The 23,647-nt window shown below is 46.4% G+C and overlaps 2 protein-coding genes across 5 annotated transcripts in view; one reads left to right on the top strand and one right to left on the bottom strand.

Moving 5' to 3' along the window:
- The window catches only part of DPH7 (diphthamide biosynthesis 7), an 807,287-nt gene that overhangs the window by 356,136 nt on the left and 427,504 nt on the right, over positions 1–23,647 (bottom strand). The gene's annotated exons all lie outside the window — the stretch shown is intronic.
- Positions 1–23,647, top strand: part of CACNA1B (calcium voltage-gated channel subunit alpha1 B) — a 251,604-nt gene that overhangs the window by 14,618 nt on the left and 213,339 nt on the right. For all 4 annotated transcript variants that reach the window (XM_050759692.1, XM_050759688.1, XM_050759689.1 and 1 more), the window contains one exon: positions 23,285–23,376. In XM_050759692.1, the coding sequence (XP_050615649.1) occupies positions 23,285–23,376 (92 nt within the window). The remainder of the gene's footprint in view (positions 1–23,284; positions 23,377–23,647) is intronic.

The raw sequence follows: 23,647 nt of genomic DNA on the forward strand, positions 1-23,647 counted from the left end.
GACACACAGAGGGGCCGCCATGGCACTGTGTGTCTCGCCTGTGCTGGGCTCTGTGCCATCTCCAGTGAGGGGCTCTTTCCAGGAGGGCAAAGGCCCCCCACCCTCCCAGGAGGTGCCTTTACTCCACGGACTTGCCGGGGTCCACAGCCTGGGACTGTGGGCGTGTGGGTGAAGGCCCAGTGCACAGCTGCTAGGACGTGGGCAGCACAGTTCCTCAGACATGAAAAGGTAAAAGAAAAAATAAAAGCTGGCCCTTTTTTTTTAAGCTGACTCTTTTGTGAGGTTTCTTATGTGCTGGCTGCTGTTTTAATACAATAATTTTGTAACTCCAAGAGCTAGATGCTGATATTAACACCCACCCCCGCTTTAAAAAAAAATAGCCCGGTAGTGGTGGCTCGTGCCTGTAATCCCAGCACTTTGGCCAGCACTTTGGGAGGCCGAGGTGGGCGGATCACGAGGTCAGCAGTTCGAGACTAGCCTGACCAACATGGTGAAGCTCCATCTCTACTAAAAATACAAAAGAATTAGCCGGGCGAGGTGGTGTGTGCCTGTAGTCCCAGCTACTCGGGAGGCTGAGGCAGGAGAATCACTTGAACCCGGGAGGCGGAGCTTGCAGTGAGCTGAGATCTGGCCACTGCACTCCAGCCTGGGCAACAGAGCGAGACTCCGTCTCAAATAAAATAAAATAAAGGTTTTATTTTGAGCTAATTATAGATTCATAATAGGTAGTTGTAATAAATGGTATAGAGAGAGCAGTGTACCCTTTACGCGGTTCACCCAAAGGAAACCTCTTAGCAAACTCTAATAGCAGGCCCAGTGTCATGACTAGGTGCTGAGATTGACACAGTCAGGGCGCAGAACAGCCCGTCCCAGGAGGGGCCCTCATGCTGCCCTTCTATGGCTGCACCTGCCTTCCTCCTACCTCACCCCTCTTTACTCTCTGGCAACCACTAATCTGTGCATTTGTATAATTTTGTCATTGTGATGATCTTAGATAAGTGAAGTCACACCTTCGGATTGGCCTTTTTCACTCATTTGCTTCATGAAATACTATGAACAAAGCTGTATACACATTCATGTACAGGTTTTTGTGTAAACGTGACTTCTCACTTCTCTGGGATAAATGACCAAGAGTACAATCATTAGGCCATGCTGTGGTCACGTTTTTAGTTTTTTAAGAAACTGCCAAACTCATCCAGAGTGGATGTCCCGTTTCTCCACAGCCTCGCCAGCACGGGGGGTTGTCTCTGTATTTTTTAATTTTTTTTTTATATTTTTTTGGCTATTCTGATACACATGTGGTGATCACTGTGGCTTTGATTTGCATTTCCATGGCCAGTGATGTTGGACCTCTTTTCATGTGGTTCTCTGCGATCTGCATATCCTTTTATTTTATTTTATTTTCAGACGGAGTCTCGCTCTGCTCACTGCAAGCTCCGCCTCCCGGGTTCACACCATTCTCCTGCCTCAGCCTCCCAAGTAGCTGGGACTACAGGTGCCCGCCACCACGCCTGGCTAAATTTTTTTTTATGTTTTTAGTAGAGATGGGGTTTCACCATGTTAGCTAGGATGGTCTCGATCTCCTGACCTCGTGATCCACCCACCTCGGCCTCCCAAAGTGCTGGGATTACAGGTGTGAGCCACCGCGCCCAGCCCTGCATATCCTTTTAGTTGAAATATATCTTCATATATTTTGCTCATATTCCAGTTGGATTGTTTGATATTAGTCTATTGCTAGATATGTGGTTTTTCAGATACCTTTCCTACTCTGTAGCTTTTTTCTCCCATTTTCTTAACAGAGACTTTGCAGAGCAAAACTTTTAAATTTTGATGAAGTCCGATTTGTCCGTTTTTCCTTTTGTGGATTAGGCTTGTGGTGCGAACTCTTTGCCAGCCCTAGCGTGTGAATATTTCTCCTGCGATTCTCTTTTTCTAAAAGCTTTGTCATTTTACATCTCACATGTACCAGCTGTGAGGTTTAGGTTGCGGAGTTTGCTTTGTTTTTTGCCTGTGGGTGTCCAGTTGCACCAGCACCATTTGTTGAAAGGGCTGCATTTCTTCCATTAAATTGCTTTTGTGCCTTTATAAAAAATCAACTGGGCATGCTTGTCTGGATCTATTTCTGGGTTCTTTATTCCGTTCCATTGATCTGTGTGTCTGTCCCTCGTACCACACAGTCCTGATCACTATAGTTATGTAATAAGCCTTGAAACTGGGTAGACTTACTCCTCCCAACTTATTCTTTTTCTTTCAAATTATTTTAGCCATTCTAGGTACTTTGCCTTTCATATACGTTTTAGAATAATCTGGTCAATATATACCAAAAATCTTGGTAGGAATTGTATAAAACCTGTATGTTAGTTTGTGAACATTTTTACTACGTTAAGTCTTCCAGTCTAGGAACATGGTGTATTTCTCCATTTATGCAGATCTTCGATTGCTTTCATTGGCATTTTGCAGTTTTAAGGATACAAGTCCTGTACATGTTTTGTTACATTTACATCTAAGTATTTCTTTTGTTTTGTGTGATTATAGATGGTATTGTATTTTAAATTTTGGTATCGTATGTTCATTGCTAGTATATAGAAAAACCATAGATTTCTTTTTTTTTTTTTTTTTTTTTTGAGTCGGAGTCTCTGTCACCCACGTTGGAGTGCAATGGCATGATCTCTGGCTCAATACAACCTCCGCCTCCCAGGTTCAAGCAATTCTCCTGCCTCAGCCTGCCAAGTAGTTGGGATTACAGGCGCCCGCCACAACGCCCGGCTATTTTTGTGTTTTTAGTAGGACAGGGTTTCACCATAATGGCCCGGCTGGTCTCAAACTCCTGGCCTCGTGATCCGCCTGCCTTGGCCTCCCAAAGTGCTGGGATTACAGGTGTGAGCCACCGCGCCCAGCCTAGATTTCTGTATGTTTATCATGTATCCTGCAACCTTGCTAAACTAACTTAGTAGTAGTTCTGGGACAATTTCTTTGGGGATTCTCTGGAATCTCCTATGTGGGCAAACATGTCATCTACACAGAGGAACAGCTTTATTTCTTCTCTTCCAATCTGAATGCCTTTTCTTCTTACCTTATTGCACTTACGAGAACTTGCAGTACTGTGTGAAGGTGGTGGTGTGGTGAGAGGGTCCTTGTTGCTTTGTTCCTGATTTGAGGAGGGAAACGTTTCAGACTTCGGCCATTAAGAATGATGTTAGCTGTGGGGTTTTGTAGCCGCTCTTCATTAAGTAGAGGCAGTTTCCCTCTGTTCCAGTTTTCCAGGCACTATTGTAGCAAATGACTGTTAGATTTTATCAAATGCTGTTTTTGCATTGGTATGTTCATGTGATTTTTTCGTTTTTTTTTTTTTCTTTTTTTCTTTTTTTCTTGAGATGGAGTCTTGCTCTGTCGCCCAGGCTGGAGTGCAGTGGCGCGATCTCAGCTCACTGCAAGCTCCGCCTCCTGGGTTCAAGTGATTCTCCTGCCTCAGCCTCCCAAGTAGCTGGGACTACAGGCGCCGCCACCACGCCCGGCTAGTTTTTTGTATTTTTGTAGTAGAGACGGGGTTTCACTGTGTTAGCCAGGATGGTCTCGATCTCCTGACCTCGTGATCCGCCCGTCTCGGCCTCCCAAAGTGCTGGGATTACAGGCTTGAGCCACCGCGCCCGGCCGTGATTTTTCTTCTTTAGGATGTTAATACGGTGGCTTACAATGGTTGATTTTTTTGAGTATTGAACTAGGGGTACCTCCCTGGAATAGACATGGTTGTGGTGTACAGTTCTTTTGATATTGCTGAAGTCTATTTGCTAACATCTTGTTGAAGATTTTTGCATATGTATTCATGAAGGCTATTGGTCTGTGGTTTTTTTTGGTACCGTCTTTGTCTTGTTTTGATGTCAGGGTGATGCAAGCTTCATAAAATGAATTTAGAAATGCTCTCCCTCTTCTCTTTTCTAAAAGCTGTTGTGTGAAAATGGAGTTAAAATGTTTGTTGAAAAATCTGCAGTGGATCCAGGTGGCCCTGGAGATTTCCTTTTGGGAGCTTTTGTGTTACACATTCACTTTCCTTAAGAGTTATGTGGATGTTCAAACGATCTGTGTCACGTTGGGTCAGTTGTGTGAGTTTGCGTTTTCTGAGGAAGTGGTCCATTTAGTCCAACTCGTTGAATTTATGTGTGTAGAGCTGTTCACAGTGTTCCTTCGTTGTCCTTTTGATGTCTGTAGGGTTTCTAATAGCTCGTTTCATTTCTTATATTGGTAATTTTTGTTTTCTCCTTTTGTTCTTGTGTGTGTGTGGCTTTTTCTTTCTGGTCAGTCTTGCTGGAAATTTGTCAATTATGTCAGTTTTTTTCCAAAGAAGCAGCTCTCTTTTTTTTTGGTTGATTTTCTCTTTTTTGCTTACTGTTTCATTTATTTCTGCTCTTATTTTATTACTTCCTTCATTCTGTTTGATTTGAGTTTATTTTACTCTTCATCTTCTCTGTTCTTGTGGCAAGAGCTTAGACTAGTGATTGCAGTTTTTGTTTTTTTCTAACGTATACATATAATACTATAAATTTGCTTCTTAGACCCGGTGCGGTGGCTCATGCTTGTAATCCCAGCACTTTGGGAGGCCAAGGCAGGTGGATCACCTGAGGTCAGGAGTTCAAGACCAGCCTGGCTAACATGGTGAAACCCTGTCTCTACTAAAGATACAAAAATTAGCCAGGCATGGTGACAGGTGCCTGTAATCCCAGCTCAGGAGGCTGAGGCAGGAGAATCACCTGAACCTGGAAGGTAGAGGTTGCGGTGAGCTGAGATCGCGCCATTGCACTTCAACCTGAGCGACAGAGTGAGACTCTGTCTCAAAAAATAAAAGCAAAAACAAAAAGTTTTCTTCTTAGCACTACTTTAGCTGTATATTAAACATTTTAATATGTTGTATTTTCAATTTAATTCAAATCTGTGTATTTTATTTTGTGTTTTTATCATTTTATCTTATTATTAGTAGTAGTATATTTTTGCAGTTGATCTTGGCTCACTGCAACCTCTGCCTCCTGGGTTCAAGCGATTCTCCTGCCTCAGCCTCCTGAGTCGCTGGGATTACAGGCGCCCACCACCATGCCCAGCTAATTTTTCTATTTTTAGTACAGACGGGGTTTCAAATGAAATTTTATTTACCCATATGTTTACTCTTTGCATTTTTCTTTCTTCCTAATGGTCAACAATTAAAATAAAAATCATGTTCTTTCTGTTTAGATAAATTCCTTTAATTATTCTTTCCGGATAGGTCTGCTGGTGACAAATTCTGTTCGTATTTATTCGTCTGAGAATGACCTGATTTCCCCGCCATTCCCCAAAGGTATTTTGCTGGGTATAGATATCTGGGTTGACAAGTCTTTTCTTTCAGCATCTGAAAATACTGTGCAACTTTCCTTCTGACCCTCATGGTTTATGATGAGTAATCTTCTGTCCGCTGAGTTGCTTTTCCAAATAGATAAGGTATTATGTTTCTCTGATGCTCAATAATTTTTGTTTTTAGTTCTTGGGAATTTGACTGTGATGCATCTTATTTTGATTATCTTTGAGTTGATCCTGTTTGGGGTCCTCTCAGCTTCTTGAATCTGTAGGTTTATTTCTCTTACCAAATTTGGGGAGTTCTTGGTTATTACGTCTTTGAGTACTTTTTCAGTCCTGCCTTCATTCTCCTTTTTTTCTGGAACTCTGATGATGCTGATATTACGGTTCCATAGTTCCTTGAGGCTCTGTTGTTGTTGTTCTCCTTCTTCTTTTTTCTTTCTTTTTATTTTTTGAGACAGGGTCTTACTCTGTTGCTCAGGCTGGAGTGCAGTAGCATGATCATGGCTCGCTGCAGCCTCCACCTCAGACTCCTGAGTAGCTGGGACTAAGGCACACACCACCATGCCTGAATAATTAAATTTTTTTTTTTTTTGAGATGGAATCTCGCTGTGTCACCCAGGCTGCTGTGGCACAATCCTGGCTCACTGCAAGCTCCACCTCCCAGGTTCACGCCATTCTCCTGCCTCAACCTCCCAAGTAGCTGGGACTACAGGCACCCACCACCATGCCTGACTAATTTTTTGTATTTTTAGTAGAGACGGGGTTTCACCGTGTTAGCCAGGATGGTCTCAATCTCCTGACCTCGTGATCTGCCTGCCTCAGCCTCCCTAAAAATTTTTTTTGTAGAGACAGAGTCTAACTGTGTTGCCCAGGCTGGTTGAAAACTCCTGGACTCAAGCAGTCCTCCTGCCTCAGCTTTCCAAAGTGCTGGGGTTATAGGTGTGAGCCACCCTGCCTGACCTTCTTTCTTTTTTTTTTTTTTTTTTTGAGATGGAGTCTCTCTCTGTTGCCCAGGATGGACTGCAGTGCTGCAATCTCGGCTCACTGCAACCTCTGCCTCCTAGGTTCAAGCGATTCTCCTGCCTTAGCTTCCTGAGTAGCTGGGATTACAGGCACCTGCCACCACGCCCGGCTAATTTTTGTATTTTAATAGAGGTGGGGGTTTCACCATGTTGGCTAGGCTGGTCTCGAACTCCTGACCTCAGACGATCCACCTGCCTCGCCTCCCGAAATGCGGGGATTGGGATGTGCTCTCTTAACCTCAGTGTCTCTTGCAAGGAACTGTGTAATGTGCCAGCCCCTGAGGGTGTCATGAGAGTCCCTGGCTTGTAGCAGACGGCTCCCTGCTGTCGTGTGTGGGCTTAGGGTTGGGGGTCCCCACATGCCACGCCTAGCTCTTCTCCCCGTCCTTGCTTTGGAGCGGGCTAAGTGGCTCCCACCTCTTGGCCCGTTAGAGCAGGGACTGGGCGGGGAGCTGAGGGGAGGCTGCGGCGGCTTTGGCCGAGAGCTGCCGGCTCTTTCCATGGCAGTTGCAAGCAGGCTCCTGGGTGAGAACCAGTGCCCGGAAGGTCGGTGACAAAGCAGATCCTGGAGTTGGTGCCTCCCCTGCCAGCTTGGCTCCCATGTAGAACCAGCCTGAGAGTAGTAAGCAGTCTCCCTGGACTGGGCCTGACTGGCACCTGCCCCACCTGCCCTGGGCCAGGGACCCCTGCCCCTGTGCAGGCTCTGTGGTCTCCCCCAGCCCAGCGCAGACCCTCCGAGGGGCTGGTCCAGGTTGAAGGGGCGTAGGTAGGGCCCTGCCCCACAGGGAGCAGCAGGAAGCAAGGACGGGGTACCGGGGGGCTGGGGTGGGCCAGATGCGAAGGACGGGGTGTGGGGGGGCCGGGGTGGGCCAGATGTGAAGGACGGGGTACAGGGGGGCCCGGGGTGGGCCAGATGCGAAGGACGGGGTACAGGGGGGCCGGGGCGGGCCAGATGCGAAGGACGGGGTACAGGGGGGCCAGGGTGGGCCAGATTTGAAGGACGGGGTACAGGGGCTGGCCAGGGCGGGCCAGATGCGTGGGGACATGGGAGCATCCATAGTTTCTCATAGAACATGACATCTTTGAGTCCCCAGTCACCTCTGCAAGCCCCTGGCGTTTTCAGAACTGGGGCACTCTGTGGGGTATGGCTGGGCTGTGAAGTGTGGAGGTGGCTAGACCAGGCCTGGCTGGGGTATGCCCCAGGAGCTCCTCACAGACAGCTGTGGAAAGGCAGGGTGCCCCCCAGGCCCACACAGAGGGTGTGTGGCTGGGACCTAGAGTCTGGGGGATGTGGGGTGGGTTTTGGGTAAGCGTTAGGGGGCCCAGATGAAGCCTGCAGCAGTGTGGTTCCAACCTCCCTCCCCTCTGTGGGGCTGGGAGCACTCCCTGACCTCGGGTGCCAGAGTGAGGGCGGGTCTTTACATGCGTGACTGCCGTCGTGTCTGTGCTGTGTGTGTCTCCGCCGTGTGTCTCTGTCTGTGTATGTGTATTTCTATGTCGTGTCTGTGCTGTGTGTCCCTGTGTCTGTGTGTCTCTGTTTCCGTGTGTCTGTGCTGTGTGTCTCTGTATCTGTATCCGTGTCCATATCTGTCCCGTGTGTCCCTGTTGTGTGTCTCTGTGTCCGTGTGTCTGTGTGTATGTGCCATGTGTCTGTGTCGTGTATCCCTGTGTCAGTGTCTGTGTCTCTGTCCCTGTGTCCGTGTCTGTGCTGTGTGTCTCTGTGTCAGTGTGTGTGCTATGTGTCTTTGTGTCTGTGCCGTGTGTCTCTGTTGTGTCTCTGTGTCTGTGTCGTGTGTCTCTGTGTCTGTGCTGTGTGTCTCTGTGTCCGTGTGTCTGTGCCATGTGTCTGTGTGTGTCTGTGTCGTGTGTGTCTGTGTCTGTGCTGTGTGTCTCTGTGTCAGTGTGTGTGCTATGTGTCTGTGTGTCTGTGCCGTGTGTCTGTGTGTGTCTGTGTCTGTGTCATGTGTCTGTGTCTGTGTCGTGTGTCTCTGTGTCTGTGTCGTGTGTCTCTGTGTCTGTGTCGTGTGTCTCTGTGTCTGTGCCGTGTGTCTCTGTGTGTGTCTCTGTGTCTGTGTGTGTCTGTGTCTGTGTCTGTGTCGTGTGTCTCTGTGTGTGCCGTGTGTCTCTGTTGTGTCTCTGTGTCTGTGTCATGTGTCTCTGTGTCTGTGTCGTGTGTCTCTGTGTCTGTGCTGTGTGTCTCTGTGCCGTGTGTCTCTGTTGTGTCTCTGTGTCTGTGTCGTGTGTCTCTGTGTCTGTGTCGTGTGTCTCTGTGTCTGTGCTGTGTGTCTCTGTGTCTGTGCCGTGTGTCTCTGTGTCTGTGTCGTGTGTCTCTGTGTCTGTGCTGTGTGTCTCTGTGCCGTGTGTCTGTGTGTGTCTGTGTCTGTGTCATGTGTCCCTGTGTCTGTGTCTGTGTGTCTCTGTGTCTGTGCCGTGTGTCTCTGTGTCCATGTCTGTGTCATGTGACCCATCCCTGTGTCCGTGTGTCTGTGCCATGTGTCCTTGTGTCTGTGTCTGTGTGTCCCTGTGTCTGTGCCGTGTGTCTCTGTGTCTGTGTGTCCGTGTCTGTGTCACGTGACCCATCCCTGTGTCTGTGCTATGTATCTCTGTGTTCCTGTGTCTGTGCGTCCGTGTCTGTGCCTGCGTGTTTGTGTGTCCCCGTGTCCATGTCTGCAACCTCCACCTCCCGGGTTCAAGTGATTTTCCTGCCTCAGCCTCCTGAGTAGCTGGGATTACAGGCACACACCACCACGCCCAGCTGATTTTTGTATTTTTAGTAGAGATGGGGTTATTATTATTTTGCATTATTTTGATGGTACAGATTGTCAGAGTGGACTGGGTACAAGTGTTTAAACATTTCATGGCTCCTGACACATTTTGCCAAGTTGTTTTCCAAATGGGATATATAAGTTCGTGTTCCACCAGTTCTATGTAAATCATTAGGGTTTTTTTGTGATTTTTTTTTTTTTTTTTTTTTTTTTTTTTTTTGAGACGGAGTCTCGCTCTGTCGCCCAGGCTGGAGTGCAGTGGCCGGATCTCAGCTCACTGCAAGCTCCGCCTCCCGGGTTCACGACATTCTCCTGCCTCAGCCTCCCGAGTAGCTGGGACTACAGGCGCCTGCCACCTCACCCGGCTAGTTTTTTGTATTTTTTAGTAGAGACGGGGTTTCACCGTGTTAGCCAGGATAGTTTTTTGTTTTTTTTTTTTTTTTTTTTTTTGAAACTGAGTCTAGAGCTGTTGCCTGGGCTGGAGTGCAGTGACGTGATCTTGGCTCACTGCAACCTCAACCTCCAGGGTTCACGTGATTCTCCTGCCTCAGCCTCCTGACTAGCTGGGACTACAGGTGCCCACCACCACGCCCGGGTGATTTTTTGTGTTTTTAATAGAGACGGGGTTTTACCATGTTGGCCAGGCTGGCGTCGAACTCCTGACCTCAAGTGATCCACCCGCCTCGACCTCCCAAAGTGCTGGGATTATAGGCGTGAGCCACTGCGTCTGGCCTAAATCATTAGTTTTAATTTCAGTTTTGCCACCGCTGGATATATTTTCAAAGCTCTTGTTAATTTATTCAATATAAATCTGTACCTTGTTGTCCTTTTTTCCATTACTGATGAGCTTGGGCATGTTCACACGTTACTAAATGGTGTTTACTTTTGTGAGTTATCTCTGGGGTTCTTTGCCATTTCATTCTGGAAATTTCTCCATTAATGTTTATTAAGTGCACACTGCCTGCCAGGTACTGTGCCAGGCCTGGAGCTAAGAAGCAAAACACTGGTTCCTCCTGGAGAAGAGGAAAGTGGGGGTGGAGTGAGAGGTCCTGCCGGCTCCTAGCCCCTCCCCAACGCACCTCCTCTCCAAGGAGGCTGTTGCCTCCTTGCTTTTCAGTAGGATTTTTCTACAGCCTAAGGCTTCAGGGCGTAGAAAGTACCCAATACTTGTATTGGTATTTAATACTTGTTAAGTTCACGAGTGTGTTCTGTAATTTCCTTTTGCTGTTGTTGTTAATATAACATCTACATCTTTAAGTACCTCAAAGTTATTTTATTTAGGTATTTGTTTAAATGTCAGCAGAGGAGAAACATTTTTCTTTTCTGTTTACAAAAAAGTACTGATTTTCTTACTTTATGACACACACTGCTGCCATCCTGCGATACGCACTGTTAATATTTTGAGCTATTTCTTTCCTTCCAAACTTTTTCTGTGTGTAAGTTTGTTTTTTTTTTTTCTTTTTTTTGAGACGGAGTTTCACTCTTGTCACCCAGGCTGGAGTGTAATGGCATGATCTCAGCTCACTGCAACCTCCGCCTCCTGGGTTCAAGAAATTCTCCTGCCTCAGCCTCCCAAGTAGCTGGGATTACAGGTGTGCACCACCACGCCCGCTTAATTTTTATAGTATTATTAGAGACGGGATTTCACCATGTTGGCCAGGATGGTCTCGAACTCCTGACCTCAGGTGATCCACCCACCTCGACCTCCCAAAGTGCTGGGATCACAGGTGTGAGCCACTGCGCCCGGCCAGTGTGTAGGTTTTTAAATACACAATTGATATCACCCTCCAGGGCTACTGCAGGCCCCCCGCTCCCGTCGTGGGCAGGCCACCCGGTGCAGCTGTGCCGGCTCGTACAAGATGCAGGGTGAGGGCCCCCACGGGTGCTCACTACACACAGATGTCTCAGCATCTGATGTCCCAGCAACCCCCACCGCCGAGTGTCCTCTGAAGAGACGATTTAATATCGTTTTAAGAGTTCTTGACGGGCGCGGTGGCTCACGCCTGTAATCTCCGCACTTTGGGAGGCCGAGGTGGGTGGATCACGAGGTCAAGAGATCGAGACCATCCTGGCTAACACGGTGAAACCCCGTCTCTACTAAAAATACAAAAAACTAGCCGGGCGCGGTGGCGGGCGCCTGTAGTCCCAGCTACTCGGGAGGCTAAGGCAGGAGAATGGCGGGAACCCAGGAGGCGGAGCTTGCAGTGAGCCAAGATCGTGCCATTGCACTCCAGCCTGGGTGGCAGAGCGAGACTCCATCTCAAAAAAAAAAAAAAAAAAAAAAAAAGAAAAAAAGAGTTCTTATCAACATAATAGGACATGAACAGGACATAAGAAAAGAAATAGATACAATGGTCACCGCTGGCAGACAGCGGTAAATTCCCAGGAACTTGGTTAAGAACAGAGCTTCCTGAAGTGTTGGTCTGGGACTAACCCAGGATCTCCCAGCAGCCTCAGCATCACCTGGGAGACCATTAGCAAATTCTTGAGGGGGCGGCGGGAGTGGGGGGAGACTGAGGCAGTGCAGTGGCTCACACCTGTAATCATAGCCCTTTGAGAGGCAGAGGTGGGAGGATCGCCTGAGCCCAGGAGTTCAAGATTAGCCTGGGCAACATAGTGAGACAGAACTCGGTCAAATTCCTCTTGTCAAGCATTTAGGTTATTTCCTATTTTGCTTTTGTAGATAAACCAAAACACGTACCTATATCTTTATATATCTCTTATTTCCTTGGGACAAATGCCTAAAAGTTGAATAATCTTTGTTTCTTCCGTAAATTACACTATTAAAAAACTCTTCACCGGTGGCTCACACTGTAATCACTGCACTTTGGGAGGCTGAGGAGGGCGGATCACAGGGCCAAGAGATAGAGACCATTCTGGCCAACGTGGTGAAACCCCATCTCTACTAAAAATACAAAAAAATTAGCTGGTTGTAGTGGTGAGGTGAGAACCTGTAGTCCCAGCTACTCGGGAGGCTGAGGCAGGAGAATCACTTGAACCTGGGAGGCGGAGGTTGCAGTGAGCCGAGATCACACCACTGCACTCCAGCCTGGTGAGAGAGCGAGACTCCGTCTCAAACAAACAAGCAAAAACCCTTCACCTTCACATCACTTGGTCATACCCCGCTTTGACTCCTGTGTGTCGGCGACGCTCTCTGTCCGTGCCTGTGGTCTCGTTGTGTAGCTTAGAGGAGGGGTTTAATGTCTCATAAGCCAGTCCTGTTCTCCTTGCTTTTCTCTTTTGAATCCTGCTTTAATGTTTTACCTACTTAGTTTTCCAGATAGATTTTGGGATCATTTTGTGAGTAGCCTCAATAACCCCTGTTGGAATTTTGTTTGATTTATCAGAATCTATAAATTGATTTCAGGAGAATCAAATTTAGAAATAAATATACTGTCTGTCCATCCAGGAATGTAGTATGTATTAAAATTTATTCAGCTCTCCTTCTTGATTTTTGTAAATAGATTTTGTAGTTTCTTTATAAAGGTCACCTGCACTGTTAAAGCCATTCCTAAGTGGTTTGTATTGATTGGCGGCATTTCGATTGAGGCATTTATTTCATTGCATTTCCTGGCTGTCCCTGTCTGGTGTCACTGCTGGCTTCTGGTGTTTGTCCATCCATCAGGCTGCTGGTTCTGGGCGCCAGGGCACACCCCTTCTGGGTAGAGCTGGGCAGCGCGCTTTGTTTGCTGATGGGCTTGGAGCGAAGTTTTGGTTGTGATTACAGTGCCTGGACGTTGCTTCTCCTGCCAGTTTTTTCCTTTCTGTCATTGGTTTGATCTCATCATCCTGCACTTTTGAGTTTTATGCTGCTTTCTGTCTTTTCTGGAAGTCAGGAGGGGCACACAAACCAGAAGGAAGCTTTTCAGGCTGATGCTCTGGACCGTTGGGGCTCACAACTTGGGTGAGCATCAGAATCACCCATAAGACGTGTTAAAACCCAGAGTGCCGGACCCTGCCCTCTGATTTCTGAGTTCTTTCTGGGAAAGAATTAGCATTTCTTTACATATATAAATATATAATAGTATTTGTCTCTCCTTTTTTTTTTTTTTTTTTTGAGAGACAGGGTCTTGCTCTGTTGCTCTGTTGCCCAGGCTGGAGTGCAGTGGCGCGATCATGGCTCACTGCAGCCTCAACCTCCTGGGCTCAAGCCATCCTCCCACCTTAGCCTCCTGAGGGTGGAACGGAAGGTGTGCGCCACCATGCCTGACTACTTAAATTTTTTTTTTTTTTTTGGTAGAGATGGGTCTCACTATGTTGCCCAGGCTAATCTTGAACTCCTGGGCTCAGGCGATCCTCCCACCTCTGCCTCTCAAAGGGCTATGATTACAGGTGTGAGCCACTGCACTGCCTCTGTCTCCCCCCACTCCCGCCGCCCCCTCAAGAATTTGCTAATGGTCTCCCAGGTGATGCTGAGGCTGCTGGGAGATCCTGGGTTAGTCCCAGACCAACACTTCAGGAAGCTCTGTTCTTAACCAAGTTCCTGGGAATTTACCGCTGTCTGCCAGCGGTGACCATTGTATCTATTTCTTTTCTTATGTCCTGTTCATGTCCTATTATGTTGGTGAGAACTCCTAAAACAATATTAAATGAGAATTATGGTGATACTTCTTATTTTGTTATCTGACTTGAAGAAAATCCTTCATGATAAATGTGGGTTTGTTAGTACTCTTGAGAATGGATTTTGTCCATAGAAAATATTTTTCAGAAACCACTTTAGTTTCTAAATGTCAACATTCCATTTTTAAAGTTAGAAATTCAAAAATGTTGGGTTTTTAAAAGCTTTTAGGGGCTGGGCGCAGTGGCTCACGCCTGTAATCCCAGCACTTTGGGAGGCCAAGGCGGGTGGATCACGAGGTCAGGAGTTTGAAACCAGCCTAGCCAGCATGTTCCCCCCCAGGAGGCTAAGGTGGGAGGATGGGTTGAGCCGAGGAGGTTGAGTCTGCAGTGAGCCATGATCGCACCACTGCACTCCAGCCTGAGCAACAGAGCGGCAGAGCAGGACCCTGTAGCTGGGATTACAGGTGCACACCACCATGCCTGGGTCTACTAAAAATACAAAAATTAGCCAGACATGGTAGTGCGCCCCTGTAGTCCCGGCTACTCGGGAGGCTGAGGCAGGAGAATCACTTAAACCCGGGAGGCGGAGGTTGTGGTTAGCCGAGATTATGCCACTACACTCCAGCCTGGGTGACAGAGTGAGACTCTGTCTCAAAAAAAAAAAAAAAGCAAAAAAAAAAAAGCTTTTAGATTCAACTTATGAAAAATTGTATTTGTACGTTTAGCAATTTTTAACATTCATTTTCAAGAAGATTCTAAGAAATGTTTTATCCTATTTTATAAACTTAGACATTTAAATTTTTGTTTGTAAATTTACTGTAACTAGACCTTCCTAAGTACTTAAGTATTGTGTACTGAATAAATTAAAGTGTAAATATGGTGAATCTGTAAATTTGCTTAAATGGTTCAATAGTTTCTATAAATTTATTAGGTTTTCAGCTTAAAATCACAAGTCTCAATCAGTTCCATTGCATATTTTAAATTCGAATCCCAGGGCCAATGTGATGCTAAATACAGCTTCATATGGTCTGATAAGTTCTCTTCATCATAACTCAAAAAATATTAATTCAGACAATCTGATTTCCGCAAACATTGCTGCATTTAATTCTCAGCCTTCCTGGGGTTAAATATGCTGGTCACTGTCCCCTCCTGACAAGTGAATGGAGGTGCGCTGCCCTTGCCCTCTCTGGACTGCCCCATCACGTTTGCTGGCTGGAATGGCTGCAGTGCAGACCAGATTTTTTCCTGAAAAATACTGGTGGACTATGGCAAGGGCCTCTCCACTCAGACCCTGGAGGCCTCAGAGACCCAGTAGGCTGCAGTTAGGCTGTAATTTATTCCAGAGGCTGCTTACGCCACTTGAGTGGATTTTGTGGTTTTTTTGGCTCTCAAGATTATAGAAACGTCCAGCCTGGGTCTAAACACCTTTGAATTCTTCGTTAAAAAAGAAGAGTTGTTTTCCGGCCCCAGGGGCTCATAGTAACTCCTCCCCGTTAAAATGCCTTTCTGTCTTTCATGTCTTTGCTTGCCAGGACGACTCCTAAGGCCGCTTTGCTGACATTTCAGCATTTGTCAGAGAGCATCCTGGTGCCTGGGAGACAGAAAAGCTGTAAGGTGAAGGGAGAGAGAGACTTTTCCTCCTATGTAATTTGTCTTTCTTGGGAATGGAATTGGGGCCCTTCAGGAGCTGTTCACTGTCTGGGTCATCTGTGTTTCCAGTCTCAGTCTTGCTGACTCCATGCCTGTGTGTTGTCTTATTGAACATACGTGTTCCCCTGCATGCCCTTGTGATGTCTTATTGAACATACGTGTTTCTCTGCATCCCTGTGTGATGTCTGATTTAACATACGTGTTCCCCTGTATCCCCGTGTGATGTCTTATTTAATATACGTGTTCCCCTGCATGCCCTTGTGATGTCTTATTTAACATACGTGTTTCTCTGCCTCCCCGTGTGATGCCTTATTGAACATACGTGTTTCTCTGCATCCCCGTGTGATGTCTTATTTAACATACGTGTTTCTCTGCTTCCCCGTGTGATGCCTTATTGAACATATGTGTTTCTCTGCCTCCCCGTGTGATGCCTTATTGAACATACGTGTTCCTCTGCATCCCCGTGTGATGTCTTATTTAACATACGTGTTTCTCTGCCTCCCCGTGTGATGTCTTATTTAACATACGTGTTTCTCTGCCTCCCCGTGTGATGTCTTATTTAACATACGTGTTTCTCTGCATCCCCGTGTGATGTCTTATTTAACATACGTGTTCCTCTGCCTCCCCGTGTAATGCCTTATTGAACATACGTGTTTCTTTGCATCCCCGTGTGATGTCTTATTTAACATACGTGTTTCTCTGCCTCCCCGTGTGATGCCTTATTGAACATATGTGTTTCTCTGCCTCCCCGTGTGATGTCTTATTTAACATACGTGTTTCTCTGCCTCCCCGTGTGATGCCTTATTGAACATATGTGTTTCTCTGCCTCCCCGTGTGATGCCTTATTTAACATACATGTTCCTCTGCATCCCCGTGTGATGTCTTATTTAACATAAGTGTTTCTCTGCATCCCCGTGTGATGTCTTATCTAACATATGTATTCCTCTGTGTGCTCCCCTGGTCTGCATTTCTCTGTACATTGGGAGTTAGCTTGGGACATTTTTCTTAGAGAACTAAAATATTACAGATGTGGTTGAAGTCTTCTGAATACAGTCCCCCAGTCAGATTCTCTTCTCTTTCTCTTTTCTCTCCCTGTGGGAGCAGGTGTCCTGATTTGTGTTTGTCCTGCCAGGGCATGTGGGTGTGTGGACACTCCACCTTTTGCTGTGTATTTATATCCATAAATAATGTAGCCTGTGAGTGTGTCTGTGTATTCACATACAGATACATGGTTATTTCACAGCTAGCCTCTACCCCTCAACATTATTTTAAACATTTTTCCATGTTAATATGCACAGGCTTATTTAGTTTTTCATGCTCGTTCATTTTTAACTGTGGAATAATATTCCATTGTGTGCATATGCCACAATTAATTTTTCCTGTCTTCTTGTGAAAGGCATTTTTATTTTCCTTTCTTACCGTTACAAACAGGGATGCGAGTGTGCCTGGGGTGTGGTTAGAAGTGGTTTCCTGAATCCTGGGGATGCTCATTTAAAAATTTCCTAGAAGTAGCCAAATACTCTCCGAAGCGATTCTACAGTTCTTTCTTCCAACACATCACCACGCTTTAACACTGTGTGCTAAACTAAGGTGTGAAGTGGCAGCTCTTTGTTACTTTAATCTGGATTTCTCTGATTGCCAATCATTTTGAGCATCTTCTTCCCCCTTGTAATTTGTTGATTTTTCTGATTGGTTATTCGTATATTTCATATGAATTTGTAGACATTTTTTCTACATTCAGAAAACCAATTCTTTTTCATTTTCTTTATGCTGTCTTTTTTTTTTTTTGAGACAGAGTCTCGCTCCGTCGCCCAGGCTGGAGTGCAGTGGAGCAATCTCGGCTCACTGCAAGCTCCGCCTCCCGGGTTCACGCCATTCTCCTGCCTCAGCCTCCCAAGTAGCTGGGACTATAGGCACCCACCACCTCGCCCGCCTAATTTTTTGTATTTTTAGTAGAGATGGGGTTTCACCGTGTTAGCCAAGATGGTCTCGATCTCCTGACCTCATGATCTGCCCACCTTGGCCTCCCAAAGTGCTGGGATTACAGGCGTGAGCCACCGCGCCCGGCTATGCTGTCTTTTATGGTACGGTTTAATTTTATTGTAGTCACATTTATTAATCTATTGCTTTAGTCTCGTCATCCTTCCTTACCACACCATCACAGAGCTGTTCTCTTGTATTTTTTTGCAGCTTTAAAGTTTGCTTTCTATGCTTAGGTCTTTGATACACCTGGAATGTATTTGCGATTGGTACTCCCTCTTTTTGCCTATGGGTGACCTGGTTTTCCAACATCGTTTGGCGGCTGCTCCACCCTTTCTCCCTGATTTGGAATGGTGCCACTGCCTTTGTCAAACACCAGGTTTCATACATCAGGCCTGTTTGTGGCTCTTGATCTGCCCCACGCCTTCCCTGTCCAATCCCCAGAGTATTAATTATTTTAGCTTCACAGTAAGTCTTGGGGACTGAAGCAAGAGCTGATCTCCTGGTTTGTTCTTCAGCATCGCTTGACTGTTCATGGCCCTTGGCTTGTCCATATGAATGTAAAGATGAGCTTGTTAAGTTCCACCATGGCTCTGCTGAAGTCTTTTTAAAAAACAGCTTTACTGAGGCCGGGCGCGGTGGCTCACACCTGTAATCCCAGCACTTTGGGAGGCCGAAGCAGGTGGATCATCTGAGGTCAGGAGTTCAAGACCAGCCTGGCCAACATGGTGAAACCCTGTCTGTACTAAAGATACAAAAATTAGCCGGGTGTGGTGGCACACGCCTGTAATCCCAGCTACTCAGGAGGCTGAGGCAGGAGAATCACTTGAATCCGGGAAGTGGAGGTTACAGTGAGCCAAGATGGCGCCACTGCACTCCAGCCTCTGTGACAGAGTGAGACGCCGTCTCAAAAAAAAAAAAAAAAGCTTTACTGAGATATAACTTCACACAGCATACAGTTTTCCCATTTGAAGTGTACAAGTCAGTGGTTTTGGCATATTAAATTTTTAATTTTTACAAATTGTGGTAAAATATGTATAAAATGAAGTTTTCTGTTTTAACCTTTTTTTTTTTTGAGACAGAATTTTGCTCTTGTTGCCCAGGCTGGAGTGCAATGGTGTGATCTCAGCTCACCACAACCTCTGCCTTCCGGGTTCCAGCGATTCTCTGGCCTCAGCCTTCTGAGTAGCTGGGATTACAGGTGTGCGCCACCACGTCCGGCTAATTTTGTATTTTTAGTAGACTCGGGGTTTCTCCATGTTGGTCAGGCTTGTCTCAAACTCCCAACCTCAGGTGATTCACCCGCCCTGGCCTCCCAAAATGTTGGGATGACAAACGTGAGCCACTGCGCCTGGCCTTGCAATTTCCAAATTTTTTATTGCCCCAAACAGAAACTTAGTACCTATTAAGCAATAACTCCCCACTTCCCTTCCTTCAGCCTTGGGTTAGTGCTAATTTACTTACTGTGTCTATGAATTTGCCTATTCCAGGTACCTCATGTAAGTGGGATCGTACGTTATTTGCCCTTTTGTGTCTGGATTATTTCACTTAGAACAATGTTACCCAAGTTCATCCATGCTGCAGCAAATGCAGCATTAGAGCTTCGTGCCTTTTGTGGAGGAGAATAGTTATTCACGTGCGTGCACCACATCGTGCATACATTCTTCAGCGATAGACATTTGTGTTCTTCTCGTCTTCCAGTTATTATGAGTGACGCTGCTATGCACGTTGGTGTATGAGTGTCTGATTGAGTCCTGCTTTCAATTCTTGTGGATATATAGCTAGAAGGGGAATTGCTGGATCATATGTTAATTCTATGTTGAACATTTTTTTTTCATTTTTAGTTTTTTTCAAGATAGAGTCTCACTCTGTGGTCCAGGCTGGAGTGCAGTGGCACGATCTCAGCTCACTGCAACTTCCACCTCTCGAGTTCAAGCGATTCTTGTGCCTCAGCCTCCCAAGTGGTTGGGATTACAGGCCCCCATCACCAGTCCAGGCTAATTTTTGTGTTTTTAGTAGAGACGGGGTTTCACCATGTTGGCCAGGCTGGTCTCGAACTCCTGACCTCAGGTGATCTGCCTGCTTCGGCCTCCCAAAGTGTTGGGATTACAGGCGTGAGCCACTGCGCCCAACCTATGTTTAACTTTTTGAATAACCTTCAAATTGTTTTCCACAGTGGCTGAACCGGTGTACACTCCCCCCAGCAACACACGAGGGCTCCAATTTCTCCACATCCTTGCCAACATTTGTTGTTTTCTGTTTATTTTTGAAAATAGCTACTTTTTTTTTTTTGAGATGGAGCCTTGCTCTGTTACCCATGCTGGAGTGCAGTGCTCACTGCAACCTCTGCCACCTGGGTTTAAGCAATTCTTATGCCTCAGCCTCCTGAGTTGTTGGGATTACAGGCGCCCGTCACCATGCCTGGCTAATTTTTGTATTTTTAGTAGAGATGGCATTTCACCATGTTGGCCAGGCTGGTTTTGAACTCCTGACCCCAGGTGATCTGCATGCTTCGGCCTCCCAAGGTGTTGGAATTACAGGTGTGAGCCACCGCGCCCGGCTGATAATAGCTATCTTAGTGGGTATGATGTGGCATTTCATTGTGGTTTTGATGTTTACTTCAAATGATTGAAGTAAATGATTGAAGTAAACATCAAACTCCTGATGATTAGTGATGTTGAGCATCTTTTCATGCACCTGTCGGCCATTTGTGTATCTTCTTTGGAAGAATGTTCATTCAAGTCCTTTGCCCATTTTAAAATTGAGTTGTTTTTGTTGTTGTTGAGTTGTAGGAGTGTTTATGTTTTCTGGATATTAATCCCTTATTAGATACATGATTTGCAGATACTTTCTCCCATTCTGTAGGGTTCTTTTCACTTTTCGATAGTGTCCTCTGATGCAGCAGCCCTCAGCCTTTATGGCTCCAGGGACTGGTTTCATGGAAGACAATTTTTCCATAGACCAGAGGTCAGGGCAATGGTTTTGGGATGATTCAAGTGCGTTATTACTTTTATTGTGCACTTGATTTCTATTATTGTTACATTGTGATATATGATGAAATAATTACACAACTCTCCATAATATAGAGTCAGTGGGAGCCCCGAGATTATTGTCCTGCAACTAGACGGTCCCATCTGGGGGTGATGGGTCAGTGACAGATCATCAGGCGTTAGATTCTCATGAGGAACTGCAGCCGAGATCCCTCACATGTGCAGTTCACAACAGGGTTCGTGCTCCTATGAGAATCTAATACCACTGCCGATCTGACAGGAGGCGGAGCTCAGGCAGTAACGCTCGCCCGCTGCCACCTCCTGCAGAGTGGCCTGATTCCTAACAGGCCACAGAGCGGTACTGGTCTGTGGCCTGAGGGTTGGGGACCCTTGCTCTGATGCACAAAACTTTTTACTTTTTTTTTTTTTTTTTTTTTTTTTTTTTTTTTTTTTTTTTTTGAGACGGAGTCTCGCTCTGCCGCCCAGGCTGGAGTGCAGTGGCCGGATCTCAGCTCACTGCAAGCTCCGCCTCCCGGGTTCACGCCATTCTCCTGCCTCAGCCTCCCGAGTAGTTGGGACTACAGGCGCCTGCCACCGCGCCCGGCTAGTTTTTTGTATTTTTTAGTAGAGACGGGGTTTCACCATGTTAGCCAGGATGGTCTCGATCTCCTGGCCTCGTGATCCGCCCGTCTCGGCCTCCCAAAGTGCTGGGATTACAGGCTTGAGCCACCGCGCCCGGCCAACTTTTTACGTTTGATGAAGTTCAATTTAATCTATTTTTTCTTTTATCGCCTGTGCTCTTGGTGTCATATCTGAGAAATTATTGCCCAATCCAATGTTATGAATATTTCTCTCTATGTTTCTCCTAAGAGTTTTCTAGTCTTATCTCTTATATTTAGATCTTTGATCCATTTTGAGTTACTTTCTGTATTTGGTGTAAGATGAGGGTCCAACTTTATTCTGGCTGGTTGTTGAAAAGATCATTCTTTCTCCACTTAATGGCCTTGGTCCCTTTGTTGAAAACCAGTTGACATATATGTGAGGGCTTATTTCTGGGTTATTGTTCTATTCCGTTGATCTAGTTAGTTTTACGTTTTCTACCTTTTCTACTTGTTTTTGTTTAATAGTTTACCCTTTTTATCTGAACAAAATTCCCCTTTCAATAGTTGATCCTGTTGAATGTCTTCCGTAGCACTGGGCTTCCTCAGGTAACTTGGAATTTTGGTTTGAATAGAAGGCTTTTTATTGTCCTTTTTAAAAAATTTCGTTATATTTATCTTTTATTTATTTATTTATTTATCTGTTTGAGATGGAGTCTCGCTCTGTTGCCCAGGCTGGAGTGCAATGGCACAATCTCGGCTCACTTCAACCTCTGCCTCCCAGGCTCAAGCAATTCTCCTGCCTCAGCCTCCCAAGTAGCTGGAATTACAGGCACGTGCTTTTTGTGCTCAGCTAGTTTTTGTATTTTTTTTTTTTTTTTTTTTGTAGAGATGGGGTTTCACCATGTTGGTCAGGCTGGTCTCGAACTCCTGACCTCAGGGGATCCGCCTATCTTGGCCTCCCAAAGTGCTGGGATTACAGGCGTGAGCCACTGTGCCCGGCCGATATTTATCTTATTTTTGACCCCCAGCTCTGTTGCAGATTTTGTCTGTCACTGCTATGTGACAGAGCAGGTGGTCACAAAGCCTTCACCAAGAATCCTGGATGTGCTTTAGAGGCAGAGCCAGCAGGATTGTTGGTGAACTGGATGTGGCATATGAGAGAAGGACCGGAGTCAGGGATGAAGCTTCAGGTTTGGTTTAAACAATAGGTGACTGGTGCGATCCACTGAGGGGAACAAAGGGGAAGGAGCAGGACTGGAAGTAAGAATAGAAAGTTTCTTAGTCATTGTGATGTAACGACTCTGAACCTTAGAAAAAAGGTACATGTTTTATACTTACGTTAAAGTAAAAAAAAGAATTCTTTAGTTGTGTAATGTTTCATGTGCTTTTTAAAATACCCATATGGGACTGTTAAAAAGGCAGTTGGATATATGAGCCTAGAACTCCAGGTCTGGGTTAAAGATGTACATTTGGGAATAATAGACATACATGATACTCAAAGCCGTTGGGAAGCTCCTATGTGAAATGAGGCTTGGGGCACCCAAGTTTTGAATCTCTGGCAGAGAAGGCAAAGCTGGCAAAAGAAACTAAGAAGGAGCCCCCGGGGAGTGGGAGGAAAACAGGAGAGAGTTGACCTGAGGCAAGAGACCACAAAGGAGACTTGACCGTTAGAATTGGTCAGAGGAAGGCTTGACGTAGCATTTCAGTGGAGAGGTGGGTGAGAGCCTGGCTGGAGGCTGGAGAAAGCTAACGAGAGACCGCAAGGTAAGGAAGTGGAGAGACCGAGGATTGACACCATCCGTGAGTTCTGATGGGAAGGGAACAGAGAAATGCTCTGTGGTAGAAGGCAGATATGGGATCTTTAGTTTTGTGCTTAAGATGGGAGATACTAAGATATGTTTTTATGCTGATAGAACTGACCCCAGTGGCTTCCTCATTCCACCTTCCCAATACCCCACTTCCACGTCTTCCTGAGATAAGGGAAAGAATGGTGGCATTTGGGGGTCAGTTCAGGAGTCCCTCAGGCTCCATCCTGCTCCTGCTGTCAGTCACCACTGCCTCTCAGAAGGCAGCTTGAAGTACAGCTGGGGTTGGTTTGGGGATATGGGTCAGGCTTAAACTCAATTGGTGGACAGATTTCCTGCCATGCCAGGGGACAAGTGTCTGTTCAGAGATGGTGCCTTTGAACGGGAGGTTTGGTCATGTGGGTGATGGTGAACATTCCTGCGAGGGTTTCTGGATTCCGTTCCTGCCTGCTCTCACCTGGCGAGCCGCTCTGTGCTGGCCCTGTGGTTGGACATGTGGGGACACAGGACCCCGGTGCTGGGAGCAGTGTCCTCTTCCAGACTCACTGTGGAAACCTTTACTTCCCTTCTTCTCCTTGTTCCTGCCAGGATCCTTGCCACGGCTGGAACTGACTTCGACCTGCGAACACTGAGGGCTGTGCGTGTGCTGAGGCCCCTAAAGCTGGTGTCTGGGATTCCAAGTGAGTCCAGCGAAGATAGGCCCAAGCCTGCCTGGAACAGCCACCTCCTCTCCTACCCTCACCATGGACACGGCCATGGCTACAGTTTGGCTTTGGTGACTCTGAGCTTGCCCCTTTTGACCCCAGGGAACCAGGAAGGAGGAAGGGAGGAGCAGGCGTTTTTTGGCCTGTCCCGCCCTCCATGAAAGCCCACAGGGTGATGCTGTTATTTGACCCTGACCTGGCTTCCCGAGATAGAAGCTTTGTTCCTTCTCACATACTCTGTCACATT

This window comes from Macaca thibetana, chromosome 15 (genome assembly GCF_024542745.1).
Source record: "Macaca thibetana thibetana isolate TM-01 chromosome 15, ASM2454274v1, whole genome shotgun sequence".
Taxonomy (NCBI): domain Eukaryota; kingdom Metazoa; phylum Chordata; class Mammalia; order Primates; family Cercopithecidae; genus Macaca; species Macaca thibetana.